Source organism: Salvelinus namaycush, chromosome 1 (genome assembly GCF_016432855.1).
Source record: "Salvelinus namaycush isolate Seneca chromosome 1, SaNama_1.0, whole genome shotgun sequence".
Taxonomy (NCBI): Eukaryota; Metazoa; Chordata; class Actinopteri; order Salmoniformes; family Salmonidae; genus Salvelinus; species Salvelinus namaycush.
Window position 1 is genome coordinate 6,266,133 of NC_052307.1, and position 20,527 is coordinate 6,286,659.

The 20,527-nt window shown below is 42.7% G+C and overlaps 1 protein-coding gene across 1 annotated transcript in view; it reads right to left on the bottom strand.

Moving 5' to 3' along the window:
• spef2 (sperm flagellar 2) overlaps nucleotides 1-20,263 on the bottom strand; it is a 52,088-nt gene extending 31,825 nt beyond the window's left edge. The window contains exons 1-14 of the mRNA XM_038996837.1: nucleotides 20,206-20,263; nucleotides 19,527-19,629; nucleotides 19,196-19,448; nucleotides 18,456-18,626; nucleotides 15,433-15,573; nucleotides 11,392-11,480; nucleotides 10,966-11,134; nucleotides 10,400-10,588; nucleotides 8,521-8,708; nucleotides 7,052-7,220; nucleotides 6,547-6,766; nucleotides 5,706-5,779; nucleotides 2,079-2,182; nucleotides 1,714-1,958 (exon numbers count right to left, since the gene is read on the bottom strand). Coding sequence (XP_038852765.1) covers nucleotides 1,714-1,958; nucleotides 2,079-2,182; nucleotides 5,706-5,779; nucleotides 6,547-6,766; nucleotides 7,052-7,220; nucleotides 8,521-8,708; nucleotides 10,400-10,588; nucleotides 10,966-11,134; nucleotides 11,392-11,480; nucleotides 15,433-15,573; nucleotides 18,456-18,626; nucleotides 19,196-19,448; nucleotides 19,527-19,629; nucleotides 20,206-20,263 — 2,173 coding nt within the window. The remainder of the gene's footprint in view (nucleotides 1-1,713; nucleotides 1,959-2,078; nucleotides 2,183-5,705; nucleotides 5,780-6,546; nucleotides 6,767-7,051; nucleotides 7,221-8,520; nucleotides 8,709-10,399; nucleotides 10,589-10,965; nucleotides 11,135-11,391; nucleotides 11,481-15,432; nucleotides 15,574-18,455; nucleotides 18,627-19,195; nucleotides 19,449-19,526; nucleotides 19,630-20,205) is intronic.
• Nucleotides 20,264-20,527: the final 264 nt, after the last annotated feature.

Here is a 20,527-nt window from a genome sequence, read left to right on the forward strand (position 1 = left end):
ATACACCTGTTGTATCCTGTACTGTTATACACCTGTTGTATCCTGTACTGTTATACACCTGTTGTATCCTGTACTGTTATACACCTGTTATACCCTGTACTGTTATACACCTGTTGTATCCTGTACTGTTATACACCTGTTGTACCCTGTACTGTTATACACCTGTTGTATCCTGTACTGTTATACACCTGTTGTATCCTGTACTGTTATACACCTGTTGTATCCTGTACTGTTATACACCTGTTGTACCCTGTACTGTTATACACCTGTTATATCCTGTACTGTTATACACCTGTTGTATCCTGTACTGTTATACACCTGTTGTACCCTGTACTGTTATACACCTGTTGTATCCTGTACTGTTATACACCTGTTGTATCCTGTACTGTTATACACCTGTTGTATCCTGTACTGTTATACACCTGTTGTATCCTGTACTGTTATACACCTGTTGTATCCTGTACTGTTATACACCTGTTGTACCCTGTACTGTTATACACCTGTTGTATCCTGTACTGTTATACACCTGTTGTACCCTGTACTGTTATACACCTGTTGTATCCTGTACTGTTATACACCTGTTGTATCCTGTACTGTTATACACCTGTTGTATCCTGTACTGTTATACACCTGTTGTATCCTGTACTGTTATACACCTGTTGTACCCTGTACTGTTATACACCTGTTGTACCCTGTACTGTTATACACCTGTTGTATCCTGTACTGTTATACACCTGTTGTATCCTGTACTGTTATACACCTGTTATATCCTGTACTGTTATACACCTGTTGTACCCTGTACTGTTATACACCTGTTATATCCTGTACTGTTATACACCTGTTGTATCCTGTACTGTTATACACCTGTTGTATCCTGTACTGTTATACACCTGTTGTATCCTGTACTGTTATACACCTGTTGTATCCTGTACTGTTATACACCTGTTGTATCCTGTACTGTTATACACCTGTTGTATCCTGTACTGTTATACACCTGTTGTATCCTGTACTGTTATACACCTGTTGTACCCTGTACTGTTATACACCTGTTGTATCCTGTACTGTTATACACCTGTTGTATCCTGTACTGTTATACACCTGTTGTATCCTGTACTGTTATACACCTGTTGTACCCTGTACTGTTATACACCTGTTGTACCCTGTACTGTTATACACCTGTTGTATCCTGTACTGTTATACACCTGTTGTATCCTGTACTGTTATACACCTGTTATATCCTGTACTGTTATACACCTGTTGTACCCTGTACTGTTATACACCTGTTATATCCTGTACTGTTATACACCTGTTGTATCCTGTACTGTTATACACCTGTTGTATCCTGTACTGTTATACACCTGTTGTATCCTGTACTGTTATACACCTGTTGTATCCTGTACTGTTATACACCTGTTGTATCCTGTACTGTTATACACCTGTTGTACCCTGTACTGTTATACACCTGTTGTACCCTGTACTGTTATACACCTGTTGTACCCTGTACTGTTATACACCTGTTGTACCCTGTACTGTTGTGGTGAATAAATGTGAAAACTAGAAACATACAGCCTGGATACCTACTGTTTGTGTTGTCATGCCGACCCCTATGGTCAAGGTAACGCTGCGTGACAATGACCATAGGACCTGTGACAATGACCATAGGAGTTGGCAAGACAACACAAACGGATCTGGGACCGGGGCTATGAAACTCACAGGCCTGCTTGGCCGCCCTGTCCAAAACGTGGTCATCAGACACGTCAAGCAGCAGAGCTAGGTCCAGCACAGGAGAGGGAGGAGGCGGCTCCTTAGGCGCGTTGCTATCCACAGACAGGTTGGACCGCTTGTTCTTCCTCTCCTTCCCGGTGTCCGAGCCTCCCAGGGCCTTCTCCAGAAGCTTGGCCTGGGTCAAATCGACCGGGAAGCCGTCCAGAATCCAGCCTGAGTCTGCTGGGATTGCCCTGGGGTAAAGAGATTACAGTCAATACACGTTCAACACGAAAGGGCTATTTGTTTAATTTAGCATTCGATTCGATATATTGCTTCTAAAGAACAGAATAGGATTTTGTTTGTGTTTAAACCTGATAGCTTCGACTGCAATGTCCACAAGCAGCTCGTCTGGGACGGATCTCCCTTTCCTGAGAAACTTTTCCACTGCTGCTCCATGCTGGGCCCTCACAGAGAGCTGGGAAGGATGTTCTTTGTTATTCCAAATACAAGTATTCAAGTGATATTATACAGTACCGGTCAAAAGTTTGGACACACGTACTCATTCAAGGATTTTTCTTTATTTTTACTATTTTCTACATTGTAGAATAATAGTGAAGACATCAAAATTAAATAACACATATGGAATCATGTATTAACCCCAAAAATGTTAACCAAATCAAAATATATTTAAGAGTGTGCAAAGCTTTCATCAAGGCAAAGAGTGGCTACTTTGAAGAATCTGAAATATAAAATATATTTTGATTTGTTTAACACTTTACTACATGATTCCATATGTGTTATTTCATAGTTGTTTTTATTTCACCTTTATTTAACCAGGGAGGCTAGTTGAGAACAAGTTCTCACTTACAACTGCGACCTGGCCAAGATAAAGCAAAGCAGTGAGACACAAACAACAACACAGAGGTACACCAACGGATTAAACAAACATGTAGTCAATAATACAATAGAAAAAGTCTATATACAGTGTGTGCAAATGAGGTAGGATAAGGGAGGTAAGGTAATAAATAGGCCATAGTGGCGTAATAATTACAATATAGCAATTAAACACTGGAGTGATAGATGTGCAGAAAATGAGCATGCAGGTAGAGATACTGGGGTGCAAAGGAGCAAAATAAATAACAGTATGGGGGATGAGGTAGTTGGATGGGCTATTTACAGATGGGCTATGTACAGGTGCAGTGATCTGTGAGCTGCTCTGACAGCTGGTGCTTAAAGCTAGTGAGGGAGATATGAGTCTCCAGCTTCAGTGATTTTTGTAGTTCGTTCCAGTCATTGGCGGCAGAGAACTGTAAGGAAAGGCGGCCAAAGGAGGAATTGGCTTTGGGGGTGACCAGTGAGATATACCTGCTGGAGCGCGTGCTACGGGTGGGTGTTGTTATGGTGACCAATGAGCTGAGGTAAGGCGGGGATTTACCTAGCAAAGACTTATAGATGACCTGGAGCCAGTGGGTTTGGCGGCGATTATGAAGCGAGGGCCAGCCAACGAGAGCATACAGGTCGCAGTGGTGGGTAGTATATGGGGCTTGGTGACAAAACGGATGGCACTGTGAGTTTGATGTCTTCACTATTATTCTATTTTGTAGAAAATAGTAAAAAACTAAGAAAAATCCTGGAATGAGTAGGTATGTCCAAACTTTTGACTGGTACCGTATATATACAGTATTAGATATTAGGTAGAAATATAAACTGGTTGACAAAACATTTATTTTTACTGTTCTGATTACGTTGCATCGTGCCTAAAAACAGCCCTTAGCCGTGGTATATTGGCCATATACCAAACCTTCTCGGGCCATACTGCTAAAATAGAACACCTATGCACCTACAGTGCATTTGGAAAGTATTCAGACACCTTGACTTTTTTCACATTTTGTTACGTTACAGCCGTATTCTACAATTGATATTTTTTTTTATCAATCTACACACAATAACCCATAATGACAAAGCAAAACAGGTTTTTGCAAACATTTCTAAAGTTATTACAAATCAAAACAGAAATACCTTATTTACATAACTATTCAGACCCTTTATTATGGGACACGAAATTGAGCTCAGCTGCATCCTGTTTCCATTGATGATCCTTGAGATGTTTCTACAACTTCATTGCAGTCCACCTTTGATAAATTCAATTGATTGGACATGATTTGGAAAGGCACACAACTGTCTTGATAAGGTCCCACAGTTGACAGTACATGTCAGAGCAAAAACCAAGCCATGAGGTCGAAGGAATTGAAAGTAGAGCTCAGAGACAGGATTGTGTCGAGGCACAGATCTGGGGAAGGGTACCGAAACATTTCTGCAACATTGAAGGTCCCCAAGAACAGTGGCGTCCATCATTCTTAAGTGGAAGAAGTTCGGAACCACCAAGACCCTTCCTAGGGCTGGCTGTCCGGCCAAACTGAGCAATCAGGGAAGAGGGGCTTGGTCAGGGAGCCGATCGTCACTCAGACAGAGCTCTGGAGTTCCTTTGTGGAGATGGAAGAACCTTCCAGAAGGAAGACGGAAGACACTCCTTAGTAAAAGGCACATGACAGCCCGCTTGGAATTTGCCAAGAGGCACCTAAAGGACTCTGACCATGAGAAACAAGATTCTCTGGTCTGATGAAACCAAAATTTAACTCTTTGGCTTGAATGCCAAGTGTCACGTCTGGATGAAACCTGGCACCATCCCTACGGTGAAGCATTTGTGGCAGCATCATGCTGTGGGGATGTTTTGCAGCGACTGGGACTGGGAGACTAGTCAGGATCGAGGGAAAGATGAACGGAGCAAAGTACAGACAGATCCTTGATGATAAACCTGCTCCAGAGCGCTCAGGACCTCAGACTGGGGCGAAGGTTCACCTTCCAACAGGACAACAACCCTAAGCACACAGCCAACACAACGCAGGAGTGGCTTCGGGATAAGTCTCTGAATGTCCTTGAGTGGCCCAGCCAGAGCCTGGACTTGAACCAGATCTAACATCTCTGGAGAGACCTGAAAATAGCTGTGCAGTGACGCTCCCCATCCAACCTAACATAACTTGAGAGGATCTGCAGAGAAGAATGGGAAAAACTCCCCAAATACAGGTGTGCCAAGCTTGTAGCATCATACCCAAGAAAACTTGAGGCAGTAATCGCTGCCAAAGGTGCTTAAACAAAGTACTGAGTAAAGGGTCTGAATACTTATGTAAATGTTATATTTCAGTTTTTATTTAAAACATTTTCAAATAAAACTGTTTTTGCTTTGTCATTATGGGTTATTGCGTGTAGCTTGATGATGATTATTATTTGTTTATCAATTTTAGAATAAGGCTGTAACATAACAAAATGTGGAAAAAGTCAAGGGGTCTGAATACTTTCAGAATACACTGCATGTGTTTCTCTGTCATTGTGTAGGTATAAGAGATACATGGTCATGTTAAAATACCTCTGTACTGTACTTGCCTTGGTTTTTTTCTTGGCTCCTTGCTGCTGAGGCTCCTGAGCGAGTGGGCCTACCAAACAAAAAGCTTGTTTACAGACGGGCAATTCAGGATGAAGTAAGAAAACACAAGTTACATTTCTCATTGGCTTAAACATGTGCTGCTGATTCTCCTAATATTGCGCTCTGGCGTGATGTTTCCCCTAGGTACAGATCTAGAATCAGCTTGCCCTCCCCCAATCGTCACCTTAACCATTAGTGGGGAAAATGAAAAACCGACCCAAGATCAGCGTCTAGGGGTAAATTCACCTGAATCCTGTGACGACTCCTCCTCCATCTCAGTATCCGTCTCCACCTGGTCGATGTCTTTAGTGGGCAATGTTTCACAGCTCTCTGTGCTCTTATACAGTATAAAAAGGTTCATGTTTTTATTTAAATACAGATAAAAAAAGGGAATATACAACTGCATACAGCTGTCATTCATCCATTACTATGACAGTTTATCTATGTGTTATTCCAATTCACTTCAAAACATTTCAGACACGTTTTAGATTATTTTTTTTTAAACCGGTTTTCTGACCTCACGTCCAAGCTGATGTGCATCCAGGGCCTCCTGGATCAGAACATTAGCTGACAGGATGTGGATGTGATGGACTGGGTTAGAAGATGAGAGAATAGATGGTGGTTTGCAGAGAGATCCTATTTTCATATATATATATATACTGTATACATACACTGACTGTACAAAACATTAAGAACAAATTCCTAATATAGCACCGCCCCCCTTTTGCCCTCAGAACAGCCTCAGTCTGTCGGGGCATGGACTCTGCAAGGTGTCGAAAGCGTGAAACTGTTGAGTGTGGAAAAACCCAGCAGCGTTGCAGTTCCTCACACAAACCGGTGCGCCTGCCACCTACAACCATACCCTGTTCAAAGGCACTTAAATATTTTGTCTTGCCCATTCACCCTCTGAATGGCACACATACACAATCCATGTCTCAATTGTCTCAAGGCTTAAAAATCATTCTTGAACCTGTCTTCTCCCCTTCATCTCCACTGATTGAAGTGGATTTAGCTACGGGACATCAATAAGTGATCATAGCTTTCACCTGGATTCACCTGGTCAGCATTTTAGCATGATGGGAAGCTAACTGCTTAATTAACTCAGAAACCATACTTGTGTGGAAGCACCTGCTTTCAATATAGTTTGTATCCCTCATTTAGTGTTTCCTTTATTTTGGCAGCTACCTGTATGTTATTCTATGGTTGTTTTAGCCAAAGAATATAGACGACTCTCACGGGGCAAGACACACGACAACACCTAATCTGTTACCTAATCTTTTGCCAGAAATGCAGTAGCATGGTAATGCACAATACTGCACGATACTGTGTGATACTGCATCATATGGTTGGAGGGATACCTTTGGCAATCCTGGTTAAGCATGTGGTCTTCCCGGAGAAAAGCTTCCCCAGCACACAGGCTTTCAGTGTGAACCGAGGAAAGAACGGAGGAAGGGTGTCTGGTTTGGGGGGGTTCACAATAGTCTGCAAGCGGAGCACCACATGTCCCAGGATATTGTTGTTGGATGGGGGGGGCTTTGTCTCCCCATCCTCTGGCCAGGTCCACTCACCAGTCATACTCTAACACACAGAATCAACACACAGAACACACCTAAAGACACTGGGATTACTGCCAACAATAACACTGAACCTACTAGCCTGGGTACCAGGCATACAAGGAATTATCATGATAGCACAAACAGATCTGGTACCAGGCTATAAACCTGCACCATTGTGAAATTCAACATATCAGTGAAGTCATATTCTTGACTTGCGACACCATTTCAAGACAATTTGAGAACCACTGAATTCCATTTACACACTGAACAGAATTTCTAGGGCATGACCTCACACTAATGAACTCACCATATACTCATCATAGTCCTGGTTGTTAAGGATCTCCTGTTTCTCAACCTCAATGAACTGCTCTGGGGTGGGGTCAGCAGGTAGCTCCTCCAGACTGCCACTGTCATACAGGGGCTTCCCGCAAAACATGAGCTCCTTCCATTCCCGCATCAACTTCCCAGGGATAAGACTGCAGGACAGAGTAGCAAAGTACACTCAGAGCTGTGTTGCATCTAAAATGATGCCGTCAGAATACTGTGCCGGTCCTGCTGGAGTATCACTCTACTGAATTAACGATTAAGGTCTTGAAGATTAAATTTTAAAAAACGGTCCCAAAAAGGAAAGGTTGCTCTCCCACCCTTGTCTACTTGTCTCCTGCTTTGCCTTTACATATCATTTCTAATTCTCTTCCCTCCAAGTACATTCTAATTGTTGTTGTTCGAACCAGTACAAAGTGAACAAGTTACACTAAAACTTTCACGAGAAGAATGAGACAGAATGTTAGGTTGTTTTCTTTATTTGATTTTGTTGGTCAAGTCATTTGACAAGCAAAAAAATACATGATTCTGTCATGTCGTGCCTTGAGCTAACCTAACGATTTTGCACAAGCAAAGCTATAACGGTATGAGCATGAGTAAACACAACTTCCCACTGGGCACAGACGTCAATTCAACGTCTATTCCACGTTGGTTCAACGTAATTTCATTGAAATGACGTTGATTCAACCAGTGTGTGCCCAGTGGGTGGTGAAATACTCACATTCTGACACATTGTTCATTTCTACGGGGGTTAACACTCTTAGATTGTCTTAGCTCCTCAAAATCTATAGCTGGCTTGTGATATTGTGAGTGCTTTTAGTATATTAAATGGATATAGGAGCCTTTTCACTTTCATTATTTTATAATTCAACAAATTACAAACACCCTTCTCTTTCAGATTCTATCAAACATTTGTACAGAACGTCATGAAACTCTACTTAAAGAGCGACTGAATAAAATAAAAATGTATCTGGTTGAAAACAGCCTATGTGGCATCGATGGGAGTCAGAAACATTTACTCTACAGTCAAAATTGACTACAAAGTGTAAATTGGATAATTTTGGTCATTCAGTCAGTCTCTTCCAGAACAGAGATCTGAGAGATTACTAGGACAAAGGGGTATGTCACATAATGAAGGGTATGTAACAGTTTTCCTTGGATTGGGTTCATTTCAACCCTGCCCACATGCCCACAGCTGGCAGCACTCAAGCCATAATCAATTCGGAGCACAGTTGCACGTGACCAGATTGTAACGCCCATCACACTGACCATGGTCAATTTGGTTTGACTTTGGTTATCCGTATGGGGCTAGTTTGGGACATCAGTAAATTACATAATGTACATGGGACAATATTCAAACATTTCAATAACTCCAAATGTCAATGACATAAAAACCTCAAACAAACTTTGAATTTGTAGAAATTAATAACACTCTCGAAGGGTGGCACGTACTTTCCAGTGAGGAGGCGGTACTCTCCAGCTTTCGTGGCCAGGTCCACTATCTGCTCCAGTATTTCTCGGCAGCTGTCAGAGTGCTTCCTGTAGCGAGCCTGGGCGCGCTCCGTCGCTATCCTGTCATGTAGCTCAATCTCCTTCCGAGTTTCCTCGGCGTGATCCAAACTGGCCTGGCGTGCTAGAGCCTGTTACACCATTGGCGGGTCAAAGGTCAAACCTCACATCAGCTTTTAGTTTAATAGTTAGTGCTATCCGGGATCCTTGGGACGTCCTAACCTAAACCCTAACCTTAACCCCTACCTTTATCGGATAGTAAGGACCTTAGTTAAATTGCCCCTCGTGACCAGAATCCAGCCACTCCAAAAACATATTGTTAGTAACACTAAGTAATCGAAAATAAAGTAATATTCTCCTGAAAACACCCAAAACTATACTTGGCTTTACACTGTGTTTCTTTTGAAGCATGGCTATACATGAAACAAATGCAAACCTTTTGTTTGTTAATAATAATATCATTACAATTTTGAACAACTAAGTAGCTTAACTAGATGAGGCTTTACTTTCCATGCATGATGATATGCTGATTCTAGGTATATATGTACAATGGGCAGGTGTAATACATCCTCTACTTGCCGAGGTCAGGGTCTCACTGAAGGGGAAATCCTGCACACTACTTCATCTGACATGTTGGCTGCTGATGATTGACTAAAGGAGGGCATTGCTCAAGCAGACCATCTATGGTCTATTGTCCATCTATGATCTATTTGTCTGTCTATGGTCCATCTATGATCTATTTGTCCGTCTATGGTCCATCTATGATCTATTTGTCCGTCTATGGTCCATCTATGATCTATTTGTCCGTCTATGGTCCATCTATGATCTATGTGTCTGTCTGTGGTCCATCTATGATCTATTTGTCTGTCTGTGGTCTATGGTCCGTCTATGGTCTATTTGTCCATCTATGGTCTATGTTCCACCTATGATCTATTTGTCTGTCTATGGTCCATCTATGGTCTATGGCCCATCTATGATCTATGTGTCTGTCTATGGTCCATCTATTATCTATTTGTCTGTCTATGGTCCATCTATAATCTATTTGTCTGTCTATGGTCAATCTATGGTCTATGGTCCACCTATGATCTATTTGTCTGTCTATGGCCTATGGTCCATCTATGGTCTATTTACGGTCCATCTATGGTCTATTTACGGTCACACATTGGTCTATGGTCCATCTATGGTCTATGATCCATCTATGGTCTATGATCCATCCATGGTCTATGATCCATCTATGGTCTATCTATGGTCTATGGTCCGTCTATGGTCCATCTATGATCTATTTGTCTGTCTATGGTCCAGCAATGGTCTATGGTCCGTCTATGGTCTATGGTCCGTTTATGGTCTGTCTATGGTCCATCTATGATCTATTTGTCTGTCTATGGTGCATCTATGGTCTAGAGTCCATCTATGGTCTATGAGCCATCTATTGTCTATGATCCATCTATGGTCTATCTATGGTCTATTTACAGTCCATCTATTGTCTATTTACGGTCCATCTATGGTCTATGGTCTATCTATGGTTTATTTACGGTCCATCTATGATCTGTTTACGGTCCGTCTATGGTCCATCTATGATCTATTTATGGTCCATCCATGGTCCATCTATGGTCTATCTATGGTCTGGACTCCAAGGGGTGCACGGTTTAGTTTTTGCCCAAGCACTACACAGCTGATTCAAATAACCAACTAATCATGTGTAATGTTAGGGCAAAAAACAAAACTTGCTCCCCTTGGGGTCCCAAGGACAGAGTTTGGGAAACGCTGGTCTATAGTCTATCTATGGTCCATCCTATGGAGCGATGGACTACATGGATCTCACCGCCTCCCTCTCCAAGGCCTCTTGGAAATCCCTCAGCCGTTGCTCTTGGTACTGTCTCTCGCGGAACACTCGGTTCTGTCGGAGAACGTCCTTCTGCTGGCGGAGCTGCATGAGCTGGACGGCCAGGCGTCTCTCCAGCTGGGACTGACGGGTCAGACGCTCCACCAGCTGCTCCTCTCGAAGGGCCTCCTGCACCACAAAAGGACACAATTTGTGTAGGGTGAAGTTGGCTCTAGACGCTGATCTTGGGTCTGTTTTTAATTTCACCACTAGTGGTTAAGGTTATGATTGGGGGAGGGGAAACTGATCATAGATCTGTACCTAGGGTAAACATCACCACGGAGCGACACATGACAGGGCGATCGAACAGGTCTAAATGTACATTTTATTTGTTTATAATCGTGGAAGTAGCTACCAAAGTCTAAGCTGAAATGACATGTGTAGGTTTTACACCTGTTCACAAATGACTATGTGACTGGTTACTAGTGCTGAACATGGATCATCATTAATAACATCATCATCGTGTAGTATGAGAGGTCATACACTGTCTGTGGGTTGCTGCTCACCTCTTGGGCCTCGTGGGCTTTCATTTGTTCCACTAGGACGCGGCGGCGGCGTTTCTCCCTCTGCTGACGAGCTGCTGCATCCTCCTCCAGCCTCTGGCGGATTTTCTGGATGTACTCGCTGTTGGCCTGAGCCAGCTCCTCAGGCCTCTGCAACTGGGAGCCATGGCTTCTGGGGGCCTCACTGTGGAAAGAGGACATCTGCTGGGCACTGTGGGGAGGATGGATGGTAGTCCAAGGGCCGCATATATCAAGCTTCTTAGAGTAGGAGTGATGATCTATGATCAGCTTTGCCTTTTAGATCATAATGAATACAAGCAAATAGAAAGGGGGAACCTGATCCTAAATCAGCACCCCTACTCTGAAACAGTTGATACAAATTTTGGGGGGGAAATATTTGGGAAGATTTGTGGTTGGGATTTTTCCAACACGTACCTCAAAGAGGAGGTGCCAAAGCCGCCAGCAGGTGACAACTTCTTCCTGATCTTCTCAAACTGGGCGATTTCCATGTGAACCTTCTGTTAGGAAACCACAATGGAGAGATTGGTCAAAAAGGGCCTGTGAAGTTCTATGGAAATGATCCACAGCGGAGGGGTATGATGTGAAGCCAACCAGTTGCGTAGCTTAATCATGATGGGCCCAAGTGCCCAAAAAAATGACAAGCCCCTATCACCACCCATATTTCCCTTAAAATGTAAATAATTTTGTTGGTAAGACTGTGTGTTAATATTACTAAGCATTGTAACAGCAGAGCAGAACCTAATCTAAGGGCACATTTGAAGCTGTTACCAGAGAAGTAATATAGCCAACACGTTCAGCACCATGGATGGCGGCCAGAAATGAACCCGTATAAATCGATCAGCACCATGGATGGCGGCCAGAAATGAACCCGTATAAATCGATCAGCACCACGGAAAGCACAAAGCGGTCAAAAAACACCATATTTAATCTGCAAATAATAGACAACAGCCTATATTAAAAAACATAAATATATAGATCAATATCTTGACCGAAACACAGCTAATGACCCAGTACATGATCGCTGAAGTTATGCACGGCGGCAAAACTGACATACCGGTATTTCAAATGACCTGCCTCCCGCAGAGGCCTATAGCAGAAACACCAGCAAATCAGTCAAGTGGACTATTCAAACAGATTGCTTAAATGGCAGCATGCCTTTTAACAGTATATGATGTGTATGTGCTTACTATTATTCTTGTAGCCTAGTTAAACGTATAGGCTATGATGACAATGAAATGGCTCAGCGGTCGTGCACCAGAACATGGTTTCCAAAGACAGATTGAGCATAGTCGTAGATTGACAAGCAATGTCAATTAATCTCAATAAAGTTTGATTTATATAGGCTGTCTGGGTTGCCTGCCCTGTATTAATATAAGCTTACTCACTCATTTGATTGGCATTCGACGGGCCTTGCGCTCTACGAAGTCGTTGACTATGGCATTCAAATCCATGGTCCTGGCCCTGGTGTTTTCAATGGACAGAATGGCCAACAGTGTGTTGTCTCTCCTGCCCCATGCTGCTCCTCAGGTATGATTTAATTATTTTCCGTTTGGAAAAGGAGCGCTCGGCATTGGCTACCGTTACAGGCAGTCATAAAAAGGAGCATGTATATAACTACTTCCCCAAATGTAGCAGTGACTGAATTGTAATCCACAATGAGCATCTTGGCCAGGTCTCCCATTGTAGTGTGCTTTGCTATTTCCTTCTTAAAACAGGCCCTGAAAGAGAGTAATTGGCCAGAGAAGCTTGCTGATATATCTTTGCTGTAATGTTCAGCCAGCCGGCTGGCGGTCTCGCAGAGCGCATCATCATCTGCGTTGGCCAGGGTAGTGGGATGGATGGAGTCAAACAGACTCGATGTTGCCCGCAGGCTTTTAAATCTGTTTGACAGCTGGTGAATAACGATGTCAAGGTTTGCATTAAAGACGTTGACTCTAAAACTACTCTCCCCATCAGACAGTCGCTCGTCCTCGCATAGCTCATCAAAATGACGCCTCGCCTTCCTTCTCCGAGTGTCTTCAAATGCGTTCTGAGCTCTACATTTGTCGGCAAGGGTCTTTGCAGTGACTTTGGCCTTCTCAAAGTCCTGTTGTAATACGGATCATTTTGGAGACGACGTTCCCATTTTCTAAAACCTAAGTCTGCAGAACAATAATAATTATTTTTATTTTTTAAACAATTTTCTTTTTCAGTGTTGCTGCATCCCTCTCGTTCTTGTCACTTAAAAGCACAATCTTGTTGAGGGCCTTCATTACGTCCACATATCTGTATCTCAGGGCGGCAAGGGACTCGTATCTAGATGACCAGCGGGTGGGACACGGTCGTTTTAGAGATACAATTTCTTTTTCTGATGCAAAATCAAATATGCCACTCAACATTGACCATCTCTTTATGCTATGCCTGAAGAAGGTGTATAACAGTTCAACAGTATTATAAAACAGTTTAATCTCTGGCACATGTTTGACAGAGTCGTTGAGAGCCAGGTTAAGGTTGTGCGCTGCGCAATGCACATAAACAGCAAGCGGCTCTTTTTCGGATATTCTGGCCTCCACACCCGAATAGACCCCGCTCATGTTAGCAGCTCCATCATACCCCTGCCCACGACATTTTGAAATATCCAGCCAATTATCCTCTATGCTGCCCAGGATTTTATGTTGAAGCTCAGCTGCTGATGTGTCAGCAGTCTCCAGAAATCCCCAAAACGACTCTGTGATGGACAGATCTGTGGCGACATTATTTGCATCCCTTATCACTCTCACATAGCAATAAACTTGGCTTAACTGGTCTACTTTGGATACATCCGGTGTGGTGTCCATAATAATATTGTTTTTTTAAATGGGGCTTCCTGCATCTCTCCCTGAATGTCACACTTCACTCGCTCGGCTAAGATATAAATCAGCTCATTTTGGATTTCAGGACTGATATAGTTAACGGATCCTGCGGGGCGTCCTAAAAGTTATTTTTAAGAACTGGGTCGTAAAATGTTCGATTATACTGAGAAAATTCCCACTGTTGGCCTGCCCCAGCTTTTCACGGTGCCCTCTGAACGCCAAATTACATGATGCAAGTGTGAGAGTTACATTAACTATGCACTCCAACAACTGTCGACAGAAATGTGCTGCGTTACGCACGCCTCTCTCCATTTCTGCGTCAATAGTGCCATTGAGCTTCCATTGCTCATATACCAAACAGTCATCCATGTGAATCTGGGATGTCTCATAACATGCCATTTTGGATGTTAGATGGCGCCAATCTCTCACCCCATTCACTCACGCATCAGATAAGAATGGGGAACTCCGATCTCCGAACAAGCAGCAAGGCTCACAATACGCGCAATCTAGCGTGGCCGAATAACACGAGATAATAACACAAGACGCCACGATTCTAGCCTCGCCCTGCTCCTCTTCCTCCCAGGGGATAGCTTGTCCAGCCTGGCTTGTCTGGGTCGTATCCGCCGATACCTGACAACATGTATCCTCCTCTGTCAAAGTTGCTTCTTCTGGCACGATGGAACAGCTTGGCCTTGGTTCACTTGACCCGCTAAAAGCTGCTGCTGGCGATGATAAACCTACATCCTCTTCTGGTCCCGCTACATTGGTTGCACTTGAACTGCATTGAAAAAGGAATCTAATTTAACACATTTTGATACCTCCTTTGCTTTCTCATTTTTGGCCTTCCTCTTTTGGGCTCCACTTTTGTGTTGATACATTGCTGATTTTTAAATCCGTAATTTTCTATTCTCGACTTTCTCAATTTTTTGGCCGTTGTCTCGTTAGCTAGCGCAACTGTTGCTTAAAACAATGACAGAAACAACAACGCTTTGGAGAGTATTTGCACAATGAATCCCAGAATGCATTTCATGATCTTAACATGATATTGAAACTATTGAATAATATGATTTATTTAGCAAATTAATTCGATTTATTGTCATCAATACACAAAAATATCATGCTGACCTTTGTAGTGGCAAAAAAACATATTGTTGGTGAAACCATCAGTTGGATCATTTATCATATAGGCTAAGTTAAAGAAAGACATTCTGGTTAAATTTGTAGATATGATGAACCCACATCAACAAATAATACTTGAGCATGGTGGGACGGTATTTAAATTACATAGGGTTCCCGCGGCTCCGCAGATCTGGCCCGTCACCTGGCCCTAGTGCGGTCTACTGAACGGGCTGAAGCTTCCCCAATGAGGCCAAAACATAGTGGAGGTAGGGGGAAGTTACACCTAGATGCTGATCTTGGGTCAGTTTTGCATTTTCCCCTCTAATGGTTTGGGGAGGGGGAGCTGATCCTAGATCTGTAGCTAGGGGAAACTTCACCCTGGAGTGTATAATACGTTATATTATCTGTCCCATATTGTCATGTATCCTCTAATTGCCATTACACTCCAAACCCTTTTTACATAGCCTGACACTTTACAATATAGACATTCTTCATTCACCTGAGCCTCCTGCTTCTTCCGGTTCTGTTGTTGTTTTTCCAGGGCCTTCAATGTCCGGTTGGGCGGGGGTTTGGGAATTTGGATGATGGCGGTCTGAATTCGAGTCATTATCTCATGCTGCTTTCTGCGTGCATGTCGGTGCTGCAAAGACAATATTATGTCAATGTAGTTAATATGCATACTAGCTAGGCATCCACATTGAGTAGCTAAACATCTCACATCATTCATTCACTTCACTATATGTATGTGACCAGAGCCGTTCAGTATGCAGTAAGCACTGTTTGACATTGGACAGGAGCAGCTTTTCCTTCAGTCTTTTCAATGTCCACAACAACGCCACAATGCAACAATGGAAGTCTGTGATTGGCCAGAACAAAAAGGTTGGCGCTAACCCTGCTCCGGAGCAGGGCCAGGTAGCCCTGGCCTAAGTTTTGTGCTGTCCCACTGTGCAAATGTGAACATTAGCTTAGCTCTGGGCTACAATCTCTCTTAGCCCAGGGCTAAGGAGGCTGTTAGGGATGGAGCAATAATGTATATAAACCCTGGATTGCTGATGCTATGTATTGGCCATTGAGAGGCTTTGAAGCCACCGGTCGGCCATATTGGCAATCCCCAGTAGGAGCAGTCCTCCATAGAAATTAATGTAATTCTACAGTGTTTCAGTATTATTATATGTATTATTATACAGTGGCTTGCGAACGCCTTACAACCTGGAATTAAAATAGATTTTTTGTGGGGTTTGTTGTATCATTTGATTTACACAACATGCCTACCACTTTGAAGATGCAAAATATTTTTATTGTGAAACAAACAAGAAATAAGACCAAAAAACTGAAAACTTGAGCGTGCATAACTATTCACCCCCCCAAAGTCAATACTTTGTAGAGCCACCTGTTGCAGCAATTACAGCTGCAAGTCTCTTGGGGTTTGTCTCTATAAGCTTGGCACATCTAGCCACTGGAATATTTGCCCATTCTTCAAGGCAAAACTGCTCCAGCTCCTTCAAGATGGATGGGTTCCGCTGGTGTACAGCAATCTTTAAGTCATACCACAGATTCTCAATTGGATTGAGGTCTGGGCTTTGACTAGGCCATTCCAATACATTTAAATGTTTCCCCTTAAACCATTCAAGTGTTGCTTTAGCAGTATGCTTAGGGTCATTGTCCTGCTGGAAGGTGAACCTCCGTCCCAGTCTCAAATCTCTGGCAGACTGAAACAGGTTTCCCTCAAGAATTTCCCTGTATTTAGCAGCATCCACCATTCCTTCAATTCTGACCAGTTTCCCTGTCCCTGCCGATGTGAAACATCCCCACAGCATGATGCTGCCACCACCATGCTTCACTGTGGGGATGGTGTTCTCAGGATGATGAGAGGTGTTGGGTTTGCGCCAGACAGTGTTTTCCTTGATGGCCAAAAAGCTCAATTTTAGTCTCATCTGACCAGAGTACCTTCTTCCATATGTTTGGGGAGTCTCCCACATGCCTTTTGGCAAACACCAAACGTGTTTACTTATTTTTTTCTTTAAGCAATGGCTTTTTTCTGGCCACTCTTTCGTAAAGCCCAGCTCTGCGGACTGTATGGCTTAAAGTGGTCCTATGGACAGATACTCCAGTCTACGCTGTGGAGTTTTGCAGCACCTTCAGGGTTATCTTTGGTCTCTTTGTTGCCTCTCTGATTAATGCCCTCCTTGCCTGGTCCGTGAGTTTGGTGGGCGGCCCTCTCTTGGCAGGTTTGTTGTGGTGCCATATTCTTTCTATTTTTTAATAATGGATTTTATGGTGCTCCGTGGGATGTTCAAAGTTTCGGTAATTTTTTTATAAACCAACCCTGATCTGGATTTCTCCACAACTTTGTCCCTGACCTGTTTGGAGAGCTTCTTAGTCTTCATAGTGCCCCTTGCTTAGTGGTGTTGCAGACTCTGGGGTCTTTCAGAACAGGTGTATATTTACTGAGATCATGTGACAGGTCATGTGACACTTAGATTGAAAACAGGTGAACTTTATTTAACTAATTATGTAATTTATGAAGGTTATTGGTTGCACCAGATCTTATTTAGGGGCTTCATAGCAAAGAGGGGAATACATATGCACGCACCACTTTTCTGTTTTTAATTAAAAAAAATATTAAGTTATTTTAAGTTATTTTTTTCATTTCACTTCACCAATTTGGACTATTTTGTGTATGTCCATTACATGAAATCCAAATAAAAATCTATTTAAATTACAGGTTGTAATGCAACAAAATACGCCAAGGGAGTGAATACTTTTGCAAGGCACTGTATGTGTTATATTTGAGTATTTTGTTGTTAGTGGGGCAGTAACATTAGCAGGCTCTAAAAAAAAATACTTGAAGGATTTAAAAAAAAATATATATTTTCATTTTTATGTTTAGCTCACATAATATAATGTAAAAGTATGCATTAAGGTGTCTGTAATAGAATAAAAGTGTCAAAAACAAATGTAGACATTAATAAATGCATTTCTATAGCTTCCCAAACCTTTTTTAAAAACGGAGGAGGAGTACCAAGATGGCTGCGCTATAATACAGCGCGCCGTCAACCTGGGTTTATACACATCACTGGTTAGGAGGCTGTTAGGATTAGGGTTAGGAGGCTGTTAGCCCAGGGCTAAGGAGGCTGTTAGCCCAGGGTTAGGAGGCTGTTAGCCCAGGGCTAAGGAGGCTGTTAGCCCAGGGTTAGGAGGCTGTTAGCCCAGGGCTAACGAGGCTGTTAGGATTAGGATTAGGAGGCTGTTAACCCAGGACTAAGGAGGCTGTTAGCCCAGGGCTAACGAGGCTGTTAGGATTAGCGTTAGGAGGCTGTTATCCCAGGGCTAAGGAGGCTGTTAGGATTAGGGCTAACGAGGCTGTTAGGATTAGGGCTAACGAGGCTGTTAGGATTAGGGTTAGGAGGCTGTTAGCCCAGGACTAACGAGGCTGTTAGGATTAGGGTTAGGAGGCTGTTAGGATTAGGAGGCTGTTAGCCCAGGGCTAAATGTAGTGTGAACATGGATTCTTTCTGATACCTTTTCAATGTCCTGGAGTCTCATCTCTTCCTGCACTTTCTGCCGTCTCTGCTGCTCCACAAAGTGGGCCATGACAGACTTGTCATATATCTCTCGACCTTTGATTTCGTACTTCAGAGCGATTTTTTGGAGTTTCAGATCAGCCTCTCTCTTGACGACTGTCCTCAGGCGCTGGGATAATAAAGACAGATACAATTTTTTAAAATAAAAAACGTATTCTTATTGGTCAAAGGAGAGATTGTGGAAAATATAGACAGTATCTGTCACAAAGGCAGTGGGTCAGATTCAAAGCCACGTCGACACTGGCAAACGTGTACTGTAGGCAAACCTGGTCACAGGCTTGGATAACGCTGGAGGCCCCTTCGTTCTCCACAGAGTTGGGTAAAGCAGCTCTTAGTTTTCAAATCACATTTTTTCGCACCCTTTATGTGGAACAACTCACAGAGATCTCTGAAATTAGATGTTCTGGTCTCCCTTGGTCAGTTCAGAAAAATAATTAGAGACCTCTATGTTGATAAATGTGTCTGTTTTTCTTAATGTTTTGTAATTTTGTATATTGTATATATGTTTCATGTATTGATGCAGGGCTAATCTGAAAAAGAGACCCTAGTCTCAGTATAACTCAATATAACCCTGTCAATACAAACGTTTAATTACAAAAATGACAACGCTAGACCACCCAGGCGACTACAAACGAATGAAGCCGACGTGAGGTGTTGAGGGAGCCTTATTCCACTTACCTCAGAGTAGATGTCATTCTCAACGCGGTGGAGGCAAGCTGTGGCAGCTGGCTGCATAGCCTCCATAGCTGTGCCTGTCAGGCCGGCTTTCCTCTTCTTCTGCAGCAGTATGAAGAGCTGATAAAGCAGCCGCGTGGCAGCACCGTGCTGCTCCCGCATCACTGCTTGGGCCATGCTCAGGTCGAAGGAAACTCCGAGCAGTTGCAATGTGGGTTCCATGAGTGTGAAGTTATTCAGCTTTGAGTTTGCAGTGCTAGGAGAGACAATTGTTTTGTAACCTAGGCAATATTGGAACATTGTTGATTAAAGAAATATCAGCTGATTAACTTACTTGCTCTTTAAGAACAGGTCAAAATCCCCCTGCAGTTGATATTTATGCAGGACCTCTCCAATAAGATAGCCATTTGCAAAATCCTTAGAGATGGACCTGGGGTCTGCAAAAAGACAAGAGTGTAGCATTTAGGACCACCCTAGGCAATAGGCACCTAGGCTACCAACAACTGGAACTCCTATAGCTACACTTGATTTTGAGATGAGAAGGGAAAAAAGCTAACCAACAAACTAGCTTATTAAAGTCACATATTGCCATGTCAATACCCTGCGTTAAGTATTACATTGTTTACAAACAAAAGAGTAAAATAAACTTATATTTGTGATTTTGATGGGGTAAGACTGTTGAACTATGCTCACGAGGCATTTCTTAGTTATATTCTTCAAGAATCAATGACAATATATAATTCATTTAAAAGTACGTTTATCCCGGATTGCCCTTTTAATTTATCACTATTGAACAGCAGGAAATATTGCAGACTAACGTTATGGCTTTAATAATGTTTTTTTTTGCGAACTATAAATACTACACAACACAATACCCAAAACGTACAATGCAAACCACAAGTTGCACTCATTGCATCAAAATATAATTGTCTACAGGCTGGCTATATAAGTTGTTAGTTTAAAGTTAATACATTACCTAGCTACAGTAGCTAACGTTAGCTGTTCACACTTACCAACGGTTTTTGATAGCCGGAGCTCTACGTTTAGCCACCTGCATAATATATCCGACATTTTGACGTTTTCGTTATTGTTGTGTAGCTAAATATTATAATTATTAAACTACATGATAGCTCTTAACTTGTTCTGGCTAGCTAGGGGGGAAATTGACAACAACCACAAGGTGTGCCGTTGCCATAGCGATATACCAACTAAAAGTGGGGTTTGGGGAAAGCAAGCAGGACCTGCCTCTCTTGTGGGTTGTGCTTGTGACTGAATCAGCAGCTCCTTGAGTAATCATTGTTTCGTTCACAAAAAATAGCCTGCCAAACCTGCCCT